Genomic DNA, 18,856 nt, shown 5'->3' on the forward strand with positions numbered 1-18,856 from the left:
GGATGACATGATGAGTCGCTATCCACATCTGTTTGCTGATGCATGATTCCGGGACGGAATCATCCTAAGGGGGAGAGAATTGTAACGCCCGGATTTCAGGGCTAAGCACTTTTGACAATGTAATAGTCTAGGTCAACTATTGTAACTCTTTTTGAAGTAATAAAGATGAAATATTTGAGTATTATGTGAATTATGTGTATCTATGTGCTTATTAATTATTTAATTATAAATGTATAAACCCGATATCTTTATATAAAGTTTTAGTAGTCGAAACAAGGATTCCGGGGATATAAAGAACGCCGAAATCCGAGTTATAACGAAGAAGTTATGGCCCGTCGAAGTTTTACGGCAAAACCGGCACGGCACCGGGAGACGTAAAAAGTGAATTTATGATAGAAGACTTTTTAGCCATATTGATATAAACCAAAGTTTTAGAGTATGTTAAACCGAGAAAATCCATAAAAAGGACGCCCAAATATGACTTCGTATGAGGAAGTTATGATTTTTCGAAGTTTCGGCTTAGCAATGTACAACCCAAAACTCGAATTTTAGTTTGAGCGGTTTTTGGCTTACGCGACCTAAATGAGAGTTGAAGATCTCATTAATAGGAACTCAACGGTAAAAAGACAGACGAAAACGGAGTCCGTATTCTTCGCGGTCATTTAGCAGTCTAATCTCCTCCTACTGTTCAATTTAAGATCGGTCAAGAATTAGCCGACGGAGTCTAAATGAAAGTTGTAGATCTTGTTTTTACCTATGCGTGGAAAAAACGAACGTCAAAAACGGATCTCTTATGCGAGAGTTATGATTTTTCTAAGTCGGGAGGATGCTGTGCGAAATCGGGTGACGTGGCGCAATCCTGGCCGTTGCTTCCTCCCCAAGGCTAGCCACCAGATGGTGACACCTGGCCTGGAAATCGACGAGTTTGAGGCCAACTCGACGAGTTTTTGGCTTTTCCAGCCTATAAAAAGGGATCCGAGGCACCCTCATTTCTCACACCTTTCCCCATTTCTTTCTCTCTCCAAACTCTCTCTCTAACCCCCCAAACCCCCTTAAAAGCCTAGGTAAACCCCCTAGCACCCGAAGAATCCCCGAGGCTCCTGGAGTCCCGAGAAAAAGGGTCTTTCGGTTTCAGAAAAGCTGCTCCGAGCAAAGCCCGCTTTTCTTTAAAATCCGCTGTAAGTGAGCTACGCTTACACAATTTTTAATATAACTTTCAAATAATTATAGGAATGTTATTAGGTCCTTAAAATAATTATTTGGGTTATTATTATGAGTTATATTGAGTGTTATTTAACGCTTATATAATAATAATAGTCAGACTATTAATTTGTCGCGGTTATCGTTAGACTAAACCCTAGTGGTATTGATACTAGGTTTTATCGAAGGAAAATTGTTTTAAGAGTATCGAAGCGCTGTCCGAGTGCTGAATCACCACCTTTCAGGTGAGTGCATAGTCACTTGTAGCTTACACATAGATATGAAATATTTTATATAAATTACGTGCTATGTGTGCATAAACTTGCTATATATGCTGGATGAACATTGTTATACATGTTTTCAATGATTTAAACTGTATATGTATTTTATATCTACGAAAATGTTGGGGTAAAACATGGGTAGATGTAATAGGTGATGTGTGATAAAATGATGAGAGGCCTCGATGTTGATGTTGTTGATTCTGTTATCTATCGGAGTATGGATGACGACCACGGACTCTTCTAGACAGTCGAGTGGAACACTAGTAGGCTCGCAACCTGTAGGTGTTTGTGAACAATGTGTTCACCGGTGTACTACATCCCCCACATGGTTGCCTTAAGGAAATTTATTGCTGAGGAATCCCCTAAGCAGTAGTGTCCATCCCGATGATGATCCTTAGGCTAGGTCCCTTATGATAGGTGTTTAGGGACGTAAAGTGAGGATAACGGGAATGGGTAATTGGGTTATTGTTGATCGATGAAATTAATAAACATATTTATTATGGGTTGAACACCCTATGTGCTCACCAGACTCCCCAGCCCGACCCACTCAGTTTCTTGTATTACAGGTAGTGACGCATGAGCATAGATGTGATGTTTTGGATGAGGGATTACAGATATAGGCCTGTAGATACGAAATAATGTAGTAAGGCTTATATTGTACTGTTTATGCTTTTGATCTGTATCGAACATGACATCCTAAGTCTTTTAATGAAATACATTTCCTTGGAAATGCTCTTGATAAATCTTTATCATATTTGTTTTGGGACAAATTCTGCAACACTTTTATTTAAAATGTTACTCTGATTTTCAAACAAAGCATAAACAAAATCGGTCTTTTCTGGCCATGAAAATGGGGATGTCACAATATGTTGCCCGTATGACTTTAAAACGCGTTGTGACAGGGAAGATATCAACACCCTTATAAGGTGAAGGTGGGTTGCACTTGATCCCACATCAGCTGGGAAGGAGAACTAATCATTCCTTATAAGGGTGTGGATACCTTCCTTACCACAACACGTTTTAAAGTCGTGGGGACATCAGATCCTATAAGAACTCTGCAGTTAAGCGTGCTCGAGCGGGAGTAGTACCAGGATGGGTGACCCCCTGGGAAGTCCTCGTGCCGAGTGGCCCAACGTGGACAATATTGTGATACGTGCCATGTCACATTGGTTCTTCTCAAATAATATCATAATTCCAATTGTCCATAAACAACCAATCTTTGGAAAACCTCAGAATGTTCTTGACAGTTTGTTTAATAAATCTATTCACATGCAATTCTAATCCTTTTCACATAATGCTAAAGGCATTGAAAAATAGAATAATCAAATATTATAACATATATAATTGATTCCTATATCCAAAGCATATAGGATTCAACTCATTATTACATGGGTCCAATGTTGAAACATTTTATATATGCTATTCATAATATTTCCATATATAGAATCTCTAATGTTGAAACATTTCAACATGCTATTAATATATGCCTTTGACTAAGTTCTGTCAAACTAAACGATCTAATCCTTTAGATTCGAAATGAAGTATGAGTGTCCTCTCCCTTATGTTCATTATAGCGAAATAGTTCACAACTTTTGCAACTTGCAAATTAGAGACATTGTTCCCTATAGATGCTATTGTCAACATGCAATACCAACATAACAATTATGCTCCCACTAGCTTTGACATGTAATCAGAAATCAATTGGACTTCTAAAATCAATACCTATTTACTTTCTCATGGAAGTGAAGTTTCCTATTTCATGATGCTTTGTCAAGCCTGTAATTAGGCTTCTTAAGCTTAAGCACTTTATCTGGATAATGTATGTGTTGAAACCCTTTCAAGATGTGATAAACGTATCTCCTGAAAGTCTAAACACTTCATTTTCATTCCTTACAATTCGAAATATGACGAGGGATGCCATAATCGTATTATGAATTTGAGAATGTAATTAATATAACCAATATCCATTCTCATCTTTATCAAATCCTTAAAATATAGCATAAGTGTTTCCTCATAACCATTTCCATGAATGAGAGTGAAACCTTTTGCCACCTAGATTCGAAGGTGCATTCGTTCCCATCCATGTAGAACTTTCATTTTTCAACCTAAGTTCATAAGACAAGGTTTAGGACAAACCAAATTAAGATTTAATTTCCTTCATGGACCGAACTTTTCTAATTTCTTGCCTTCTGGCAGCACAAGGGCCTACTAGTGCTTCCATGTTGTTAGCAACTCACCCATATTGATCAATGTACTTTTACTAACCAACGTGCTTTGCTTTTCCAGTTAAATATATAACATAGAACTTATAAGCATTACCAACTCAACTAAAAGTGAACAAGAATAAGAATATGTCAACACAACATGTTATTAACCTCAAGTCGTATGCTAGTGATAACTAAAAGGATCACTGTCAGTTGACTCTTGCAAGATTAAGGTAAATATGACTCCCACTGACATCTTCACATGTGAGTTTTCTTTCAAGAAACATTCATTGACGAGCTAAAATAAGTATTCAAAAGGTCATGTGGAAACACTTCATAGAATAGGATTTAGTTTATATTTTGATTCTCGATCAACGAAAAACATCAAAACTCCAATTCTGAACGTGATAGAGTAAGAAAACATTATTACTCTACATATTACCAGGTGTTATCATCCTTATTTTTTTTTAAATAAGTTTCAAGATATGATTTATAGTTACTAGAGCATGGCTGTAAAACTAGATTCAGAATGAAGCATGACTCATCTATGATCTAAACATTTCCAACAATGTTCGATTCCTACAGTTGCACTAAGATGTTCTTGGAGGATTAAGTGTGATACAATTCCACAATTACTAAGATGATCATAAAACATGATACTAAATCACTCTCATTTCTTTTTAGATTAGAGAATCTTTTATCTTTCTACGTAATAGATTCTTCTATTCATTCTGCTACTCATGACCTTTTCAAAGGTATTAGAATTTTGTTTAATCTTATAAACAAAACCATATTTATTGAAACATCAGTAAATCATGACGAAAAGAGTTATCGTCCCTTGTGGTTGATATGAAGTTTCCATATCAACATGTACTAGATCCATTAGTCATTCATTTTCCTCACATAAGCATGTGAACAATGAATTAAGTCATAGTTTTCCAATGACCAAGATTCTCTCATATTATACAAAACGACTTGTAAAAAACCATGTATATGTCCAGTTGGTGATGTGATTTATTTTAACTTGGTTAAATGTGACATTACCACAAACGATATCATAAGAATCAAATCCACAGTTATTATTCCTATTATTGAAACATAACTAGCAATTTCATTAATGCAATTGCAAGGTAATAAGATAAGGCAACTACGTAAACCAAAATTTCACTTTATTGAAATGAATATTCGAACATGTCTTTACAAAGCATGAAATGAAAAACTATATTTTTTAAACATCCCCAATGAGTAATAGCAATCTATTAAATTATCCTAACTCCCTAGTAATAGCTCCAATTTTTGATCATCGAACCATGCAACCAAAGTCCATCTTTCATGATTAGATTTAATTCACTTGTTTAAGAATCCCACTTTCTTTTACATCCTACAATACAATCAAAATGTGATCGTCACATCATGTATTAAGAGTCTAAGAATAGGAACATATGGAATTGGATAATGGATGTACCTGAAGTAGAGTCACACGACTTGACTTTATGTCTCTAAGATAGTCTAGGTAATGTGGGTAGTTTTGCTTCCAATGTCCCTTCAATTGGCAGTAGAAACAAGTGGACTCATTGGGGTCAACATTGGGAAAAATCTCAGAATAAGCCTTTCTCTTTCGATTTGGAAAAATCTTGGCAGATCCCTTTTGATTTGGAAGAGAAATGTTTTCTAGATTATCAACATTGTCTCCAACAATGTCCATGGAATTCTTGGAATTAGACCCCTTAAGCAGCTCTCCTTCAGATGTGTTCTTAATAATTTTTTGTTTCAACAACTATCAACATCTCAATCAAATCAATTATGGTCAAATTGAGATTCCTCATATGAAAGTTCTCTACGAACTGACCATATGACCTAGGAAGCGAAAGAAAATACCAAATAAACGGCTTGCTCCCTTGGGAGTACGATACCCATTCTTTCCAATTAGTTTTGTACAACTTCATTTTTAGAATGTGTACACACATAATTTCCATCTTTGTGCTTACATGACAATAAGGCTTGAGTAGTCTTATATCTTTCAACTCGAGGAAAACGTGATGTTGGGAGAGTCACAAGAGGAGGAGTTGGAATAATTGAAGAAGCATGATGTGTAGTTCCACCATCCACCAAAGAAGGGAAAACATTTTCATTTTGACTCGAATGTGGAAGACAATCTCCAGAAGAACAAGGAAAAACATTTCCAGAAGAACGAGGAAGACCATCATTGTCTTGATTCGACATCAAAAGCTTTTGGAGAAGAAAGAATTCAAGTTAGTTGATTTTAATCCTTAACTATTAACCCATAATTCAAATTAAGGCTAGGATGCATATTTTAGATTCTATCTTTGAAGATGGATTCCGTAATCAAATTTGAATCTATTTTAGGTAGGTAGAGTTATCTCACCAATTTCAATCACATGAAACTCCTAGATCTTTGAGATCCATTAAATCTTATCAATGACACGTTTAATCTCGATTATGTTCTTACTAATTGTGACCGGGATGCCAAGGGTCACAATTAAGATGTGAATAACCATGCAAAACCGTTTGACAACCTCGAGGTCATTTATTATCTTGAATTGATATGCCCGTTAACCACACATGCTCCATCAATAATGATAATTTTCGATTTATCCATCACCTCAACTTTGTAGTAACAAATTAGTGTGCCGGTTAGCCATGCCCGCTCCACTAACAACATATAAAGAGCGATGTGTGTTTTCATGGATTAGCATACACTTCACATTTTTCCTAAAGCAACTAGAGTGAGATTTATAAAAGGTTTATCTACTTTATAGTATCATAGTTTTTAAGTTTATGTCTTATCAAACCCGTTCGGCTAACAACCCTCCACCATACAAGGGAGTGGTAGGTGAGAGTGGACACCTAATGAAGGTTATTTTATAGGCTGTTTCCTTATACCCCTTACAGTATGGCTTAGTGAATGAGGTCTACTATTGATTTGACTGAATTGTCTTTTAGAAATAATATATTAAACTTTTAATCGTATATAGTATAACATGTATTTTAAATCTTTTCAAATACGAGGTTTAAATATTAATTATCTAGATTATCATATAATTAATTAATTAATTTAAACATATCATGGATTTATAATTATCGTTTAATTAATCTTATAATAAATGTATTATTAAATCCATAAGGGATAATTCAATTTTAATTAATCAAATAATTGAATAATGATCAAGTAAGGATATCTTCTAATATTTAGGGATTTTATTTAATCACCCAAAATATGAAAAATCGGATGATAACTGATTTCTAAATAGATTACTACCAAATAACTATCACATAAATAAAATTAGACAAAAAAATCCCGAAATTCTGGATTTATTGTGCTCATATGGCTCGAAAGAAATTTTTTTTTGTTGAATTCAACTTATGTGCAATCAATGTTTGACAAGCATAATCTTTGATACCACCGATGGGTTTTATAGAATACAAAACATTGTACGATGCGGAAAACAATTAACATTTAATAGAATACAAGCATCCTATAAAATAATATATGCCATATGCTTTAATAGCAACATATAATGAACAAAAAAATTTAACTTAACCCCTAGTGATATCGAATTCATCAAGTTAAGGTTACCTACCTTTGATTTGTTTTAGTAAACAAATCACTTTAATTCCCTTGTCGAGTTGGTCTTGGAAAGTGTAACACCAAAAGTATGGCTGCCTCTAATGGCTGGTACCCAAACCCTAGCACAAAAAACGCAAGATGATAGAGAAAGGGGATATTTTCAGCCAAAGTATCTTGCAAGGAGGAATATGAACGAAAAATCATAACCCTTTGGGTTCTATTTATAGTGTAGATGAGACAAGGAAAACCGTAGATTTGAATAATAAAATATCGATATTTTATTATATTCAAATATGGTATCCTTATCAGCTTTCGGAATAACCTATAAACCTTAGATTACTCCTAAATCTCGTTCACCCCCTACGGGTTATAGAATTTCCTATCCTTGCTCAATTACGACCAATTACAATTCAATCATTCGACCTTTAATTAATTTCAATTAATCCCGAATTAATTTCAGATTAATTCTAATTAATAATTAATTAATTCTAACTGATTTCATATTAACTTCTCAACCTTATAAATTAATAAATCAATTGTCTAATTCCAACTAATATATTAATGATATAATTGTTGGATTAGGTGTCTAAGCCCATAACTATAATTGGTATGTACTTGACCCGATAGTAGCATGGTCCTTTTTGGTTGACTTCACCATAACAATTTGATAGGATGAATTATGGAGAAAGAGATTAATTGTGATTTATTAATATACTATAAAAATAATATATTAATTGAGAAATCATATTAATTAATTAGTATTGATCAGAAATTAATTTGGTGATCAAAAGAGACTGATTAAATTATGGGTACTGATATTGTAATTATATGATAGTTGCAAGTTGGGCTTGAGGATCCCTAAGAAGGGATGGACGAAATTATATGTGTAGCCCACATAGATTTCGTCTAAAGGGGGCTTCTGGAAGGATCTATTAGGCTGCTTAAGGCCTAAGCAGAGAATTAGAGTTCTAGTCAGAAACCCTAGCAGCTCAGCTATATAAGGAACCCCTAGGATCCCTAAAATCGGCCACTTGATCCTAAGAGGAAACCCTAGCCAATTTCAGAGCCTTCCCACCTCTCTCATATTCTACCAATTTCTATTTGGTGTTTGTAACTTATTAGAGGTGCAACAATTGAGGCACTAAACTCTTGAAGGTCAGGATCTACAAGGTAAAAAGAGAAGGTATTCTTCTAACTTGTTTTTTGTTATAAATCTCAAAAATTTTATGGTAGTTAGGGTTCATGCTTTGGATGATTAATGTTTCATGTATAACTTGAGAAAAACCTAGATCCAAAGCATTAGGGTTGCATGTACACCATAAAAATGATGTAGTGCTCAAAACCCATGAATAATATATTAACAAATCGTTTCCTCGTAATTTCCAATGAGTTTATTAGTCATATAACAATCTAATAAATCATTTTCTCATTTCAAAGTTTCATTTCTTTTAGTTACTAGTTTTTTAGGGCAACTCAAAAAGACCTTGCTTTTAGTTCAAGAATATATCAATTTAGTTAAAGGCAAAGTCTTTTTTTGGGTTTCCCTCATAACTAGAACTTGTTTAGAATGACATTTGAAGAAAGAAAACGATTTATTGATTTATTATACGATTAATTTTATTAAATAATTTATATATATATATATATATATATATATATATATATATATATATATATATATATATATATATATATATATATAAGATATAAACATTAGTTTTATTACATAATTTATTTATTTTTATAAAAGATTTAATTATATAATAAATTTCTATATCTTATTTGATAACTTTTCACATGAAAGATCGTCTTGGACAACTTTTACATGAAAAGTTAACAAATTAAGAGTAATTATTGTAGTACTATGTTTCCATCTATCCTATCTATAAGTGAAAAATTAAAGAGAAAATTCCAAATATAAATCTAGTGAAAAAATGTAAGCTTTCATTCTCAACTTTGTCCCATACCAATATTTTCGTTGATGTTAACTTTCTAAAGACAAACAACTTAAGAAAACATATATTTTTTTTGGAAATGATAATTTCCTAACAAGGGTTTCGAGACAGCTTTCGTGTACCGACTAATCATCCGCTGCAAACATGAAGCTACGACTCTTTCCCCGAAGTCACTACAGATGATCCTCCATGGTCACAAAGACTGAGTATTGCCATCATTTAAATATGTGTCAATATGTTATGCATCATTTTCTTCTACATGTGTACTAAGTTGTCACAACCCAAATGGTTAGAAAACATAAATATGTGAATATAAAGATATTGGTTTTTTAAATACAAATGAGATTTGAGAATTTATATTTTTCTTTCTTACCAATTAACTGTACAAAGACAAATAACCTAAGAAAAATATGTTTTTAAGAGACCTTTGTCAAGTTTAGAAAGATAGAAACCTTTTCTTTTGAAAAAAAAACCTGATTTATCGATATTTATACTGCTATGTTCGCATAATATATCAGAATTTACAGATAGGGTCTTACAAACTCATGGAAAGTAGTTACATTCATCGAAATTTACCAAAATATCCAATTTTTTGAATTAAAGTTGAGTCCGCAAATGAAATAACTAGTCTTTAAAGGCCCCTTGGACTTGATGGTCATTTTAGATGTGGATTTTTTTGGTTATTTTTGACCGTTGAGGTTGTAATTTGGTTATTAGGTTGTAAATTGGTTATTATGAAAGTTTCTCTATCTAATATGCTATTAAAGGTACTCAACTACGAAATTAGCAAGGAAGGCTGTTTTTTTCATGATACAAAAACCAAAGTGGAGATACATAGCAAGTTTTTTAACATGTGTTTAGATGATCAAAGACTTTCTAGTATAGGTTATATATATATATATATATATATATATATATATATATATATATATATATATATATATATATATATATATATATATATATATATATATTAAAGAGAAATGGTTTAAGTCCCGTCTGAAACATGAATAAATTTAAAAATAATTTGGAAATAGATTAAGTTTTCTGTTAAAAAAACACATGTTTAGATGGTAATTAAATCGTTTAAAAAAAAGATGGTAATTAAATGTAGTATTTTATTCTAATTTAAAAATAGTATGATATTTGTTTTAGGTTAAAAAAGGTTACTCAACAACATGAGTAAATGGAAGGTATGGTAAGCTAATGATTACTTATTACATCTTTATCATAAAAGAATTATTTTTTTCACAAAAGTTAATTTGAAAAATATTATTTAGGTTTCGTTTGATAGTTGCTGATTGAAAAAATGATGATTGGATAATATCTATCTGGGTAATAAATTTTGACTGGGTAAGAAACCATATTGTTTGATTGTATACCTAAGTAAATGTGATGATCGATGAAAAATAGTCATTTTACCTAGTTGTTCTATACAGTAATAGGTAAAGTTGTTGAATCACACTCTTCGAAACCAACATCCTAAAATATAAATATTCATAACTTTTATCACTTGCTTTATAAAACTTGTTTGAAATTAATTTATAAGTTTACCATAACATTTATCAAGATCAATATCAACAAGAAAATCAATTCAACATATATGTATGTGAGATTTCTGAAAAAACAAAATTGCTAGCAATTCACAAAGCAAAATCAAGAACAAAATCATCGCCACAATCAACATATCAACAAAAATCAACTACAAAATCAACAACAAAATCAGCAAAAACAAAGAACATTCAAGAGAAAACATTAACATATCATCAAATTTCAGAACATGACAGGAAAATCAGCGGAAACATAACAACAAACATCAACATGAACATAAATCAGAATCCATATACATGTTGAACAGATAAATCAGAAATCAGAACATATTCTCATTCATCTATTATGCATAAATAAGAGTCATCAATTATGCTATTTAAGAGAAATCAGAAAAATCCGAAATAAAAAAGGAACATAAATAAAAACACGAACTGAAAAATCGGAAATAAAAACGAACATAAATCAAATCGGAACCCATACATGATGAGAGGAGGGAGTTGATGGAGCACTGGTATGGATGAAATCGTTGATGCTTGACTATGAAGGCAATGGAAGAAGGAGAAGAATAGTGATAGAGGCAAAAATGAACGGAAGGGCAAATGTATAGATGGAAAACATATTTCCCTTTCTCGGTCCGTTATTTTTCTTCTTCCATCCGAATCAGATCATCCTAACTGAGTCATATGCGTAAAGTTGGATTACAAAACACGTTTTACTGACCAAACAGCTAAAAACGTCTGACCCGACTCGGTCAAACGTTTATCAAATACAAACTTAGTGGTGAAGTTATTCTTTTTAAAGTCACGGTTTGTGAAAAGACTTTTGGTATCATATCATAGAATCTTAATCTTAATTACTTATATTAACTTCAAGCTTAGAGCATCTCCAAGACACTTTCATTTTTCATTTTTCCCCATTCTTCTCCAACCCTCCCCCATTTATTCCCCCATTTTGGGGGATATGAATACTATTACACCAAATATGGTGTTATAGTAACTATTTCTCCCAAAATGTGGATGAACTTTGCGTTGTCGGATTTAGTCCATTTGTTTATATATTTATACATTTCTAGTTTATTTTTATCTATTAATTATAATTTTAAATGTAATATTTAATACTTATAATATTTTGTTATATTAAATTATATTAATTAATTATAAATATAAAGTTTGTTTTTATTCATCAAATTCATATAAATGCATGTATAATATTTATTTAAAAGTTTGTATGTGCAATATTTCTATAAATGCATGTATATTATTTATTTATAAGTGTGTTATAACTATAATCTTATTTATTTAATATTATTATAATGAAAAAAATATAGATTATAGATTTGTTAAAACCAAATTAATAGAAATGGTGTGTTTGACAATCTATATAAGTTGAAAGAATTAAATATATTAAGAATATAATTTTTGGGGGTAAAAAATAAAGTATGATTGGAGATAAAACACTATTTACCCTATTTTTTATTTCATTTTTAAGGGAACAGGTTTGAAAATTGAACTTTTTTCAAATTTGGAGATTTTGGTTATAAATCTTACATTTAATTTCATGAAATAAAATAACAAATTCTCTTGATCTTGAGCCTTCATATCAAACATCTAGGAACAAGTTCTCTTTTAATCAAAATGAAATTATCAAACCAGAATGTTCAAAATAATTTTCTTATAGTGGAGGGGCATTAGAGGCACTTAATGTTCTTCTGGAGTATATGTCGTTAAAGTTTATGGAAATTCTTTTGGGTTTGTTGCGATGTTATATCCACTATGTCGTTAAAATTTACCATACATCAATCACTTTAAAATTTACTACATGCAGTGACGTGATGTCGTCGAGCTACTTGAAGAAGATAGCGCCACAACAATTATAAATGTCATTCGTTATATGATACCATAATGGTGATATATTTTGTGTTGTCCATTGTGTTAGTTGTAATAAAAATTGATTGGGTGCATCCTGATCAGATTATGGAAATAAAGTGATTTTGGTGTTGTTTTATAATTCAAGGCATACATAAAACGCTTGATGTAAAAAGACCCTAACAATTTAACTTATGTAAACATGACATGGAAAAACGTGAAATATACAATATTGCAAAATAGGTTTATGGAATGCAAATGCCCTTAGTTTTCGAAACATAGTTATTTGCAGATAGTAATTAAGGAAATAAGTAACTTATGTTTCTAAATACGAATAATTGAACTTATTTTACTTCATTTGATATCCAGCTCGTTATCTATATCATTTGTTAAAAGGCGTGCATTCGAGAGAATCTATAAATGATTTGGTAACTACGGTCACAAAACAACAAAAATAGATTTTATCATGCAAACAACTTGTTTTTGTCCCTTTATTATTTTACAAATCTCACAATCATATTCATTTACTACGGAATAAGTTGTTATCATATCATAAATATTAAGATTTTTTTTTTAATTTAGTATTTTTGTGATTATCTCTTATTATAAAGCAACATTTTTTTCTAAACCACAATTTATGTTTACTTATTTAATAATATTTAATATCATTGAAGTTGTCTTATGTAATTTTTATTAAGCTTTTTAGATAATTAATATTAGTAGAATCATAAATCACTTTTCATTTTAGTCAATTATCTTTTATTACAATTTTTTTTTTCTAAAGCACAACTTATATTTACTTATTTAATAGTATTTGACACCATTGAAGTAGATTATTGTGTTGCGTAATTTTTATTAAACTTTTAGCTAGTTTTTATTATAAAGTATGATATGTTTTGTTTTGCGATAAAATCAAGTAAAACAAGGTACATACTAACCCCAAATTTATTGTATTTAATGGGTTTTGCTGTTGTTATGATGACGAAGTTGGCGTATTGTATCTCAACTCCTACTATTCTAGAGAGAGAAAATACACAGGGTCAAAACAGCAGCATTTTTCTTTTTCTTTTTCTTATCTTTCTGTAGATATAATTCATATAAATAACAGTTGAATTTGTAAAGCCTGAGGAGAAGAGAACCAGATCACGTATCAGAATCCCTCGTGAACAGAATTTTCGTTTGCAGGGGGTAATATTTTCACCCACCCGAACTAACCGGTTCATTACAAACCATTTTATTACTACTATCATCTCCCTCCACCTACATTGACAAAGAGAAAGAGAAGATCATTTTCTCTGTTGAATGATTCTTGAGCTTCACATCTGTTAAAACTTCTTAAATCAACAAATTCAGCAAGATCTATTTTCTTTTCCATAGAGATCAAGAGACATAAATATACGTAGAGAGAGAGAGAGAGAGAGAGAGAGAGAGAGAGAGAGAGATGGGGGGTTGTGAGAGGAATGGAACAGTGAGGCAATACATAAGATCAAAAGTGCCAAGACTCAGATGGACTCCTGATCTTCATCGTTGTTTTGTTCATGCCATTCACACACTTGGTGGTCCGAATAGTATGTTCTTTCTGCTGTTCTTGATGATCATAAAAAATGATGCATACGTACATATATGTATGTATCTATGCATGTATGTATATGTATATGTGTATACATCTACACACGCAGACCTACGTTGTTAGTTTTGTAATGATGTTGTTCATGTACGCAGAAGCAACACCTAAGCTTGTTCTTCAGACGATGGATGTAAAGGGTCTCACTGTTTCCCATGTTAAAAGTCATCTTCAGGTACCTATCTTCATCATTTCCCCCCTTTTTTGATACCTTTATGAATACACGCACTTATGTTAGTTTAAAAAAAAAACTGAACTTGCAGATGTATAGAAGCATGAAGAACGATGTTGTAACACGAGGTATATATGCATCTCATGTATCACTTGTAATATTATTAAGAACTCTAATAAAACCTCGTGTTTGTAAGAACTTAACGCGTGATCATGAGTCTCAAATGCATGATTTCAGAAACCCGAGAATACTAGTAGGGTAAAACTAAAGGCTAGTGGTTAATCTTGGAGGATAAGTTGTCATCTTCGTGTGTTGTTGTTGTTGAGGCAAAAAGCATACGGAAGACTAGGATCCTACTATTATTTATGATTTTCTTTCCCAAAAGGTAGATCTTTTAACAAAAACACATGAAGAACACAGCCTCTTGCCTCCATTCTAATTGTGGCATTTAATATGATAAATTCCAGACATTCCTTTCCTTATTTTTTTATCAGTTAAAGTCGTGGTTGTTGTTTTGAATGAATCTACAATAAACCCATTTTAAAATAATGACTTTTTAGTCCTTTTTTAACTTAGTCAAAACACCACAGAACACTCATGCTTGTATGAGAAAAAAAAAACCTTTTACTTTGATACCTTGTTGTCTGTTTCTGTTTGTTTTCTTGTGTTGTTTCACTTATGCGTACTAATTTATGGACATGTTTCATGAACTTTTCAATATCCAGATGATGAGATTCACAGATCCACTGGATTAAACAGAAAACAGTCTCTTGAGGATCAACATGATGGGTGCATTGATCATGAGATTTATTTACATCCATCCATTCAAGAATCTAATCCTCACTTCATTTACCATCCCTTCGCTGTCCCTTCCAAAAGGTTTAAACATTAATTTTTACTGATACCATCAAACTTTTTAGAAAAATAGATAAAAAAATGGAGTATTTTATCACAAGTTCAATAAGCGGTATTTGAAGATTTTGTCAAACTAAATATAAAATAAGAAATTAATGGATGAGATATATTTATTTTGGTAGTCTTTGTTTAAAACTACTGTTATTTATTAATATTTATTATTATATTTTGATATTGTATATATGTGTTTGTATGTATGTATATAGAGGTAGAATGGAGACAAGGATGCATGGATACTCTGAAATAAGAATAAAGGGAAAGGAAGGCGTTGGTGATCACAAATGGCAGCAGCCTCATTCCTTTTCTATTCCACATTTTCACTCGAATCCCTCCTTTAACCATCTAAGAGAATCTGACTTCCTAAAGGTACCTTCTTTTCTCTCTCTCTCTCTCTCTCTCTCTCTCTCTCTCTCTCTCTCTCTCTCTCTATATATATATATATATATATATATATATATATATATATATATATATATATATATATATAATTTTTTATTTCAAATTTTTAATTTTTAATTAGTGGTAATTTTAACTGTAGTTTTTATTTAAGAAATAACAATAAGTAATATATATATATATATATATATATATATATATATATATATATATATATATAATTTTTTATTTCATATTTTTAATTTTTAATTAGTGGTAATTTTAACTGTAGTTTTTAATTAATGGTAATTTTAACTGTAGTTTTTATTTAAAAAATAACAATAAGTAAAAAGAAAATGATAAATGATACGGCAATCTGTTAAAATATATAAAGTTTAATGGAGTGTTGAGTTTAATAAGTAAAGTTGTATAGGAAGTGGAATGTATATGTATCAATCCATTGAACTCATATGAACTGAATGCATTGAAGATGGCCTTACACTTGAACATATAAATACATGTATTCCTCTTTTGTGTTCTCTAAAGCATTTGAACTTCCAAAGTTTAATGGTGACATTACCATTCCACTAATTATATTATTTTACTTAGGGTGTTTGACTATGCTTCTTTAAGGAGCTTATAGCTTATTAGTGGTTTCACATCACTATAAGCTAAAAAAGTGCTTGGATAAAAATAGATTATTGTCGTTGAAAACCGCTATTATCATTTTTCATATGTTAATGCACTCTAATTTATTAGCTTATAAGCTAATAAGTCATAATCTAATAGGCAATAAGCTATTTTTTCAACCACCCTCTAAACTTTATACTCCATTAAACTCTATTGATGCTTAATAGATTTCTGGCACTATGCTATTTTGTCTATTAAACTCTATTAAAGATTAATAGATCACTACATCAACATTCCACTCATTCTACTAATTTTTATGTATTTATCATTTTATAAAAAATAATAATGCATAAAACTGGAAAATAAAATTAACTAGAAATTAAAAGTTACATTTACAAATTAAAGATTATAAGTTAGGAATTGAAAGTTACGAGCAATACATTAAATTAAAAGTATATGAGAGTGTAGTACATCATACTATTCCACGTGGCATCATGTTTTTCGAAATGATTTAATTGAGCATATTTAGAAACATTTTATTAATATGTAATTTCATTTTGTTGTATTGTAATAATAAAATGTTATCATGTTGATTGTTTCATAAAAAATGTAAATAAGTTTTTTTTATTCTTTTAGATGAATAAGAAATAAACTATGAAACAAAAGTTATTTACTTACAAAATAAAAATATATCATTTTAATTAATTTACAAAAAGTCAATTATTAAATAGAAAGTAATTAAATTATTAAATGTAAAATACATTAGAAAATAATAGATATGTTAGTTAATATAGAATAAATTAAATAATTATTTTTTAAATAAAAAACCCATTGAACCAGTGATTCAACTCTCTGCTTAGGTGGAAGTCATGAAAAGTTGAATGGATAATGCCACCTCATCATATGTCTTAAAAAAGAAGACTATTTCCAAGAATGTAAATAGTTTTAGGATAATGCATCCGTAGTATAACTATATAAATATCTAAAACATGTATCTATATGCTAATTTAAGAGATAGTCGAAATACAGAAGAGTTATCTTTAAGATGAACATCAAAGCATTTTCACTTACTCAAATGGTTGGGTACTTGATGAATAACATAAATGTGATTTTACATATTTCAGACATACAAAGATTTATTTTAGGATTTTCAGTTAATATTTGCTTGCATGGTTGAAATTTGATTATGTTAGTCTAAACGTTCTGAGTTTAATAGTATAACATGAGTACTTGCGAACTCCCCAATGAGACATATGTTAAAACTTACCATTAGAATACGGTTTCTTGCATGCCAAAGACTTACTGTTACATTACACGTGTACTAGGTTGAGTAGAAGAAAGGATTTTATATAATTATTTAGAAGAACATGAAAATGGTGGTCCATTCTGTAAGCAAATAAATGCAGTCGGAAAGCACAGTACCAGAGACTTGTAAATAGGATCAGATCAGTCTTATTTTCATCTCCCAAGTACTCCCACCTTTCCAATTATTTCTTATCTTTTGACCACATTTAATCACCACAAAAGTAAATAAGAAAGACCTGTAATTTAACGATAATCGCTGATTCTATATTTAAATAATATCTTGTATAGAACTGCCAGTAATTTTTATATCATTAGATACAACAGATCACCACTTAATTAGGATAAAACGTTTTTTTTGTTATGATAAATTTGTTTAATTATGCAGAATTCCAAACTAGAAATTGCTGAACATGGAATGCTCAGTGGGATGAAACTTGAGAAAGCAAGAAATATTCAAGAGGTCGACCAGCCTGATGACTGTGGATTATCGTTATCACTATCATTGCAACATCCCTTAGTCCAGATGAGCAATGGTTCCTTGTCAAGTGAAATCAGCGAGACACATTCAAGGCAGAATACAAGTGATCACTCTTCAAACAAATGTAGTGTTAATCTAGATCTATCTATTGCTCTATGTCAGTGATGTATGCAAGCGTTTTTTCTTAAAAAGATTATGTCCCTAAGCTTTTAACATGTTTGTGGGTTACAAGTAAGTAGAGATGCAAAAAAGGTTCAAAATGCAAAAAATTGATTAGAATATGAACGGGCTAGTCAAGTATAGGCCCTTTTTCCCCAAACCATGTATATTTAGATTACTTTGAATGCTCTTAGCCCGGTGTTGATCCGTATATCGTATACTCATTAGGTCTAAAAGTCATTGTTAATGGTAGACAGAAAGAGCTTTTTGAGAAATTCGAACACACGATCCTTTCTGTCATATAATCAACCACATGTTAAATATGTGCCAAATGTATAAAAAACTATTCAAATTCGTGATGAAATGGAATCCTAAAAGCAACATTTAAAGCTGGACATTTAGATACTTCCTCCTTCCCAAAATCAATGTACACTTACTTTTACCTTAACAAAATGACATTTCTACCCTTATTAAATTTTTTATATAATTTCTTTTAGAATTCATATAATTTAATTATTACACCTACTTTTGTACCCAACAAATTTTTTTGCCG

General features: G+C 31.0%; 1 protein-coding gene across 1 annotated transcript; it reads left to right on the forward strand.

Annotated features, from left to right (window-relative positions):
- Window positions 1-13,744: 13,744 nt before the first annotated feature.
- On the forward strand, window positions 13,745-18,496 carry LOC111908989 (putative Myb family transcription factor At1g14600). Its single transcript, XM_023904783.3, has 6 exons — window positions 13,745-14,213; window positions 14,368-14,444; window positions 14,533-14,569; window positions 15,167-15,320; window positions 15,563-15,722; window positions 18,052-18,496. The coding sequence occupies exons 1-6, from the start codon at window positions 14,087-14,089 to the stop codon at window positions 18,307-18,309; spliced, it is 813 nt and encodes a 270-aa protein (XP_023760551.1). The 5' UTR covers window positions 13,745-14,086; the 3' UTR covers window positions 18,310-18,496.
- The last annotated feature ends 360 nt before the right edge of the window (window positions 18,497-18,856 follow it).

The sequence above is a fragment of the Lactuca sativa genome, chromosome 4 (assembly GCF_002870075.4).
Source record: "Lactuca sativa cultivar Salinas chromosome 4, Lsat_Salinas_v11, whole genome shotgun sequence".
Classification (NCBI taxonomy): domain Eukaryota; kingdom Viridiplantae; phylum Streptophyta; class Magnoliopsida; order Asterales; family Asteraceae; genus Lactuca; species Lactuca sativa.

Bases quoted from the DNA above. Each gene is read 5' to 3' on its own strand.
- LOC111908989 (XM_023904783.3), top strand. From the start codon at position 14,087: ATGGGGGGTTGTGAGAGGAATGGAACAGTGAGGCAATACATAAGATCA. The intron at 14,214-14,367 runs GTATGTTCTTTC...TCATGTACGCAG, and splicing joins CACACTTGGTGGTCCGAATA to AAGCAACACCTAAGCTTGTT. The intron at 14,570-15,166 runs GTATATATGCAT...TTCAATATCCAG, and splicing joins GAACGATGTTGTAACACGAG to ATGATGAGATTCACAGATCC.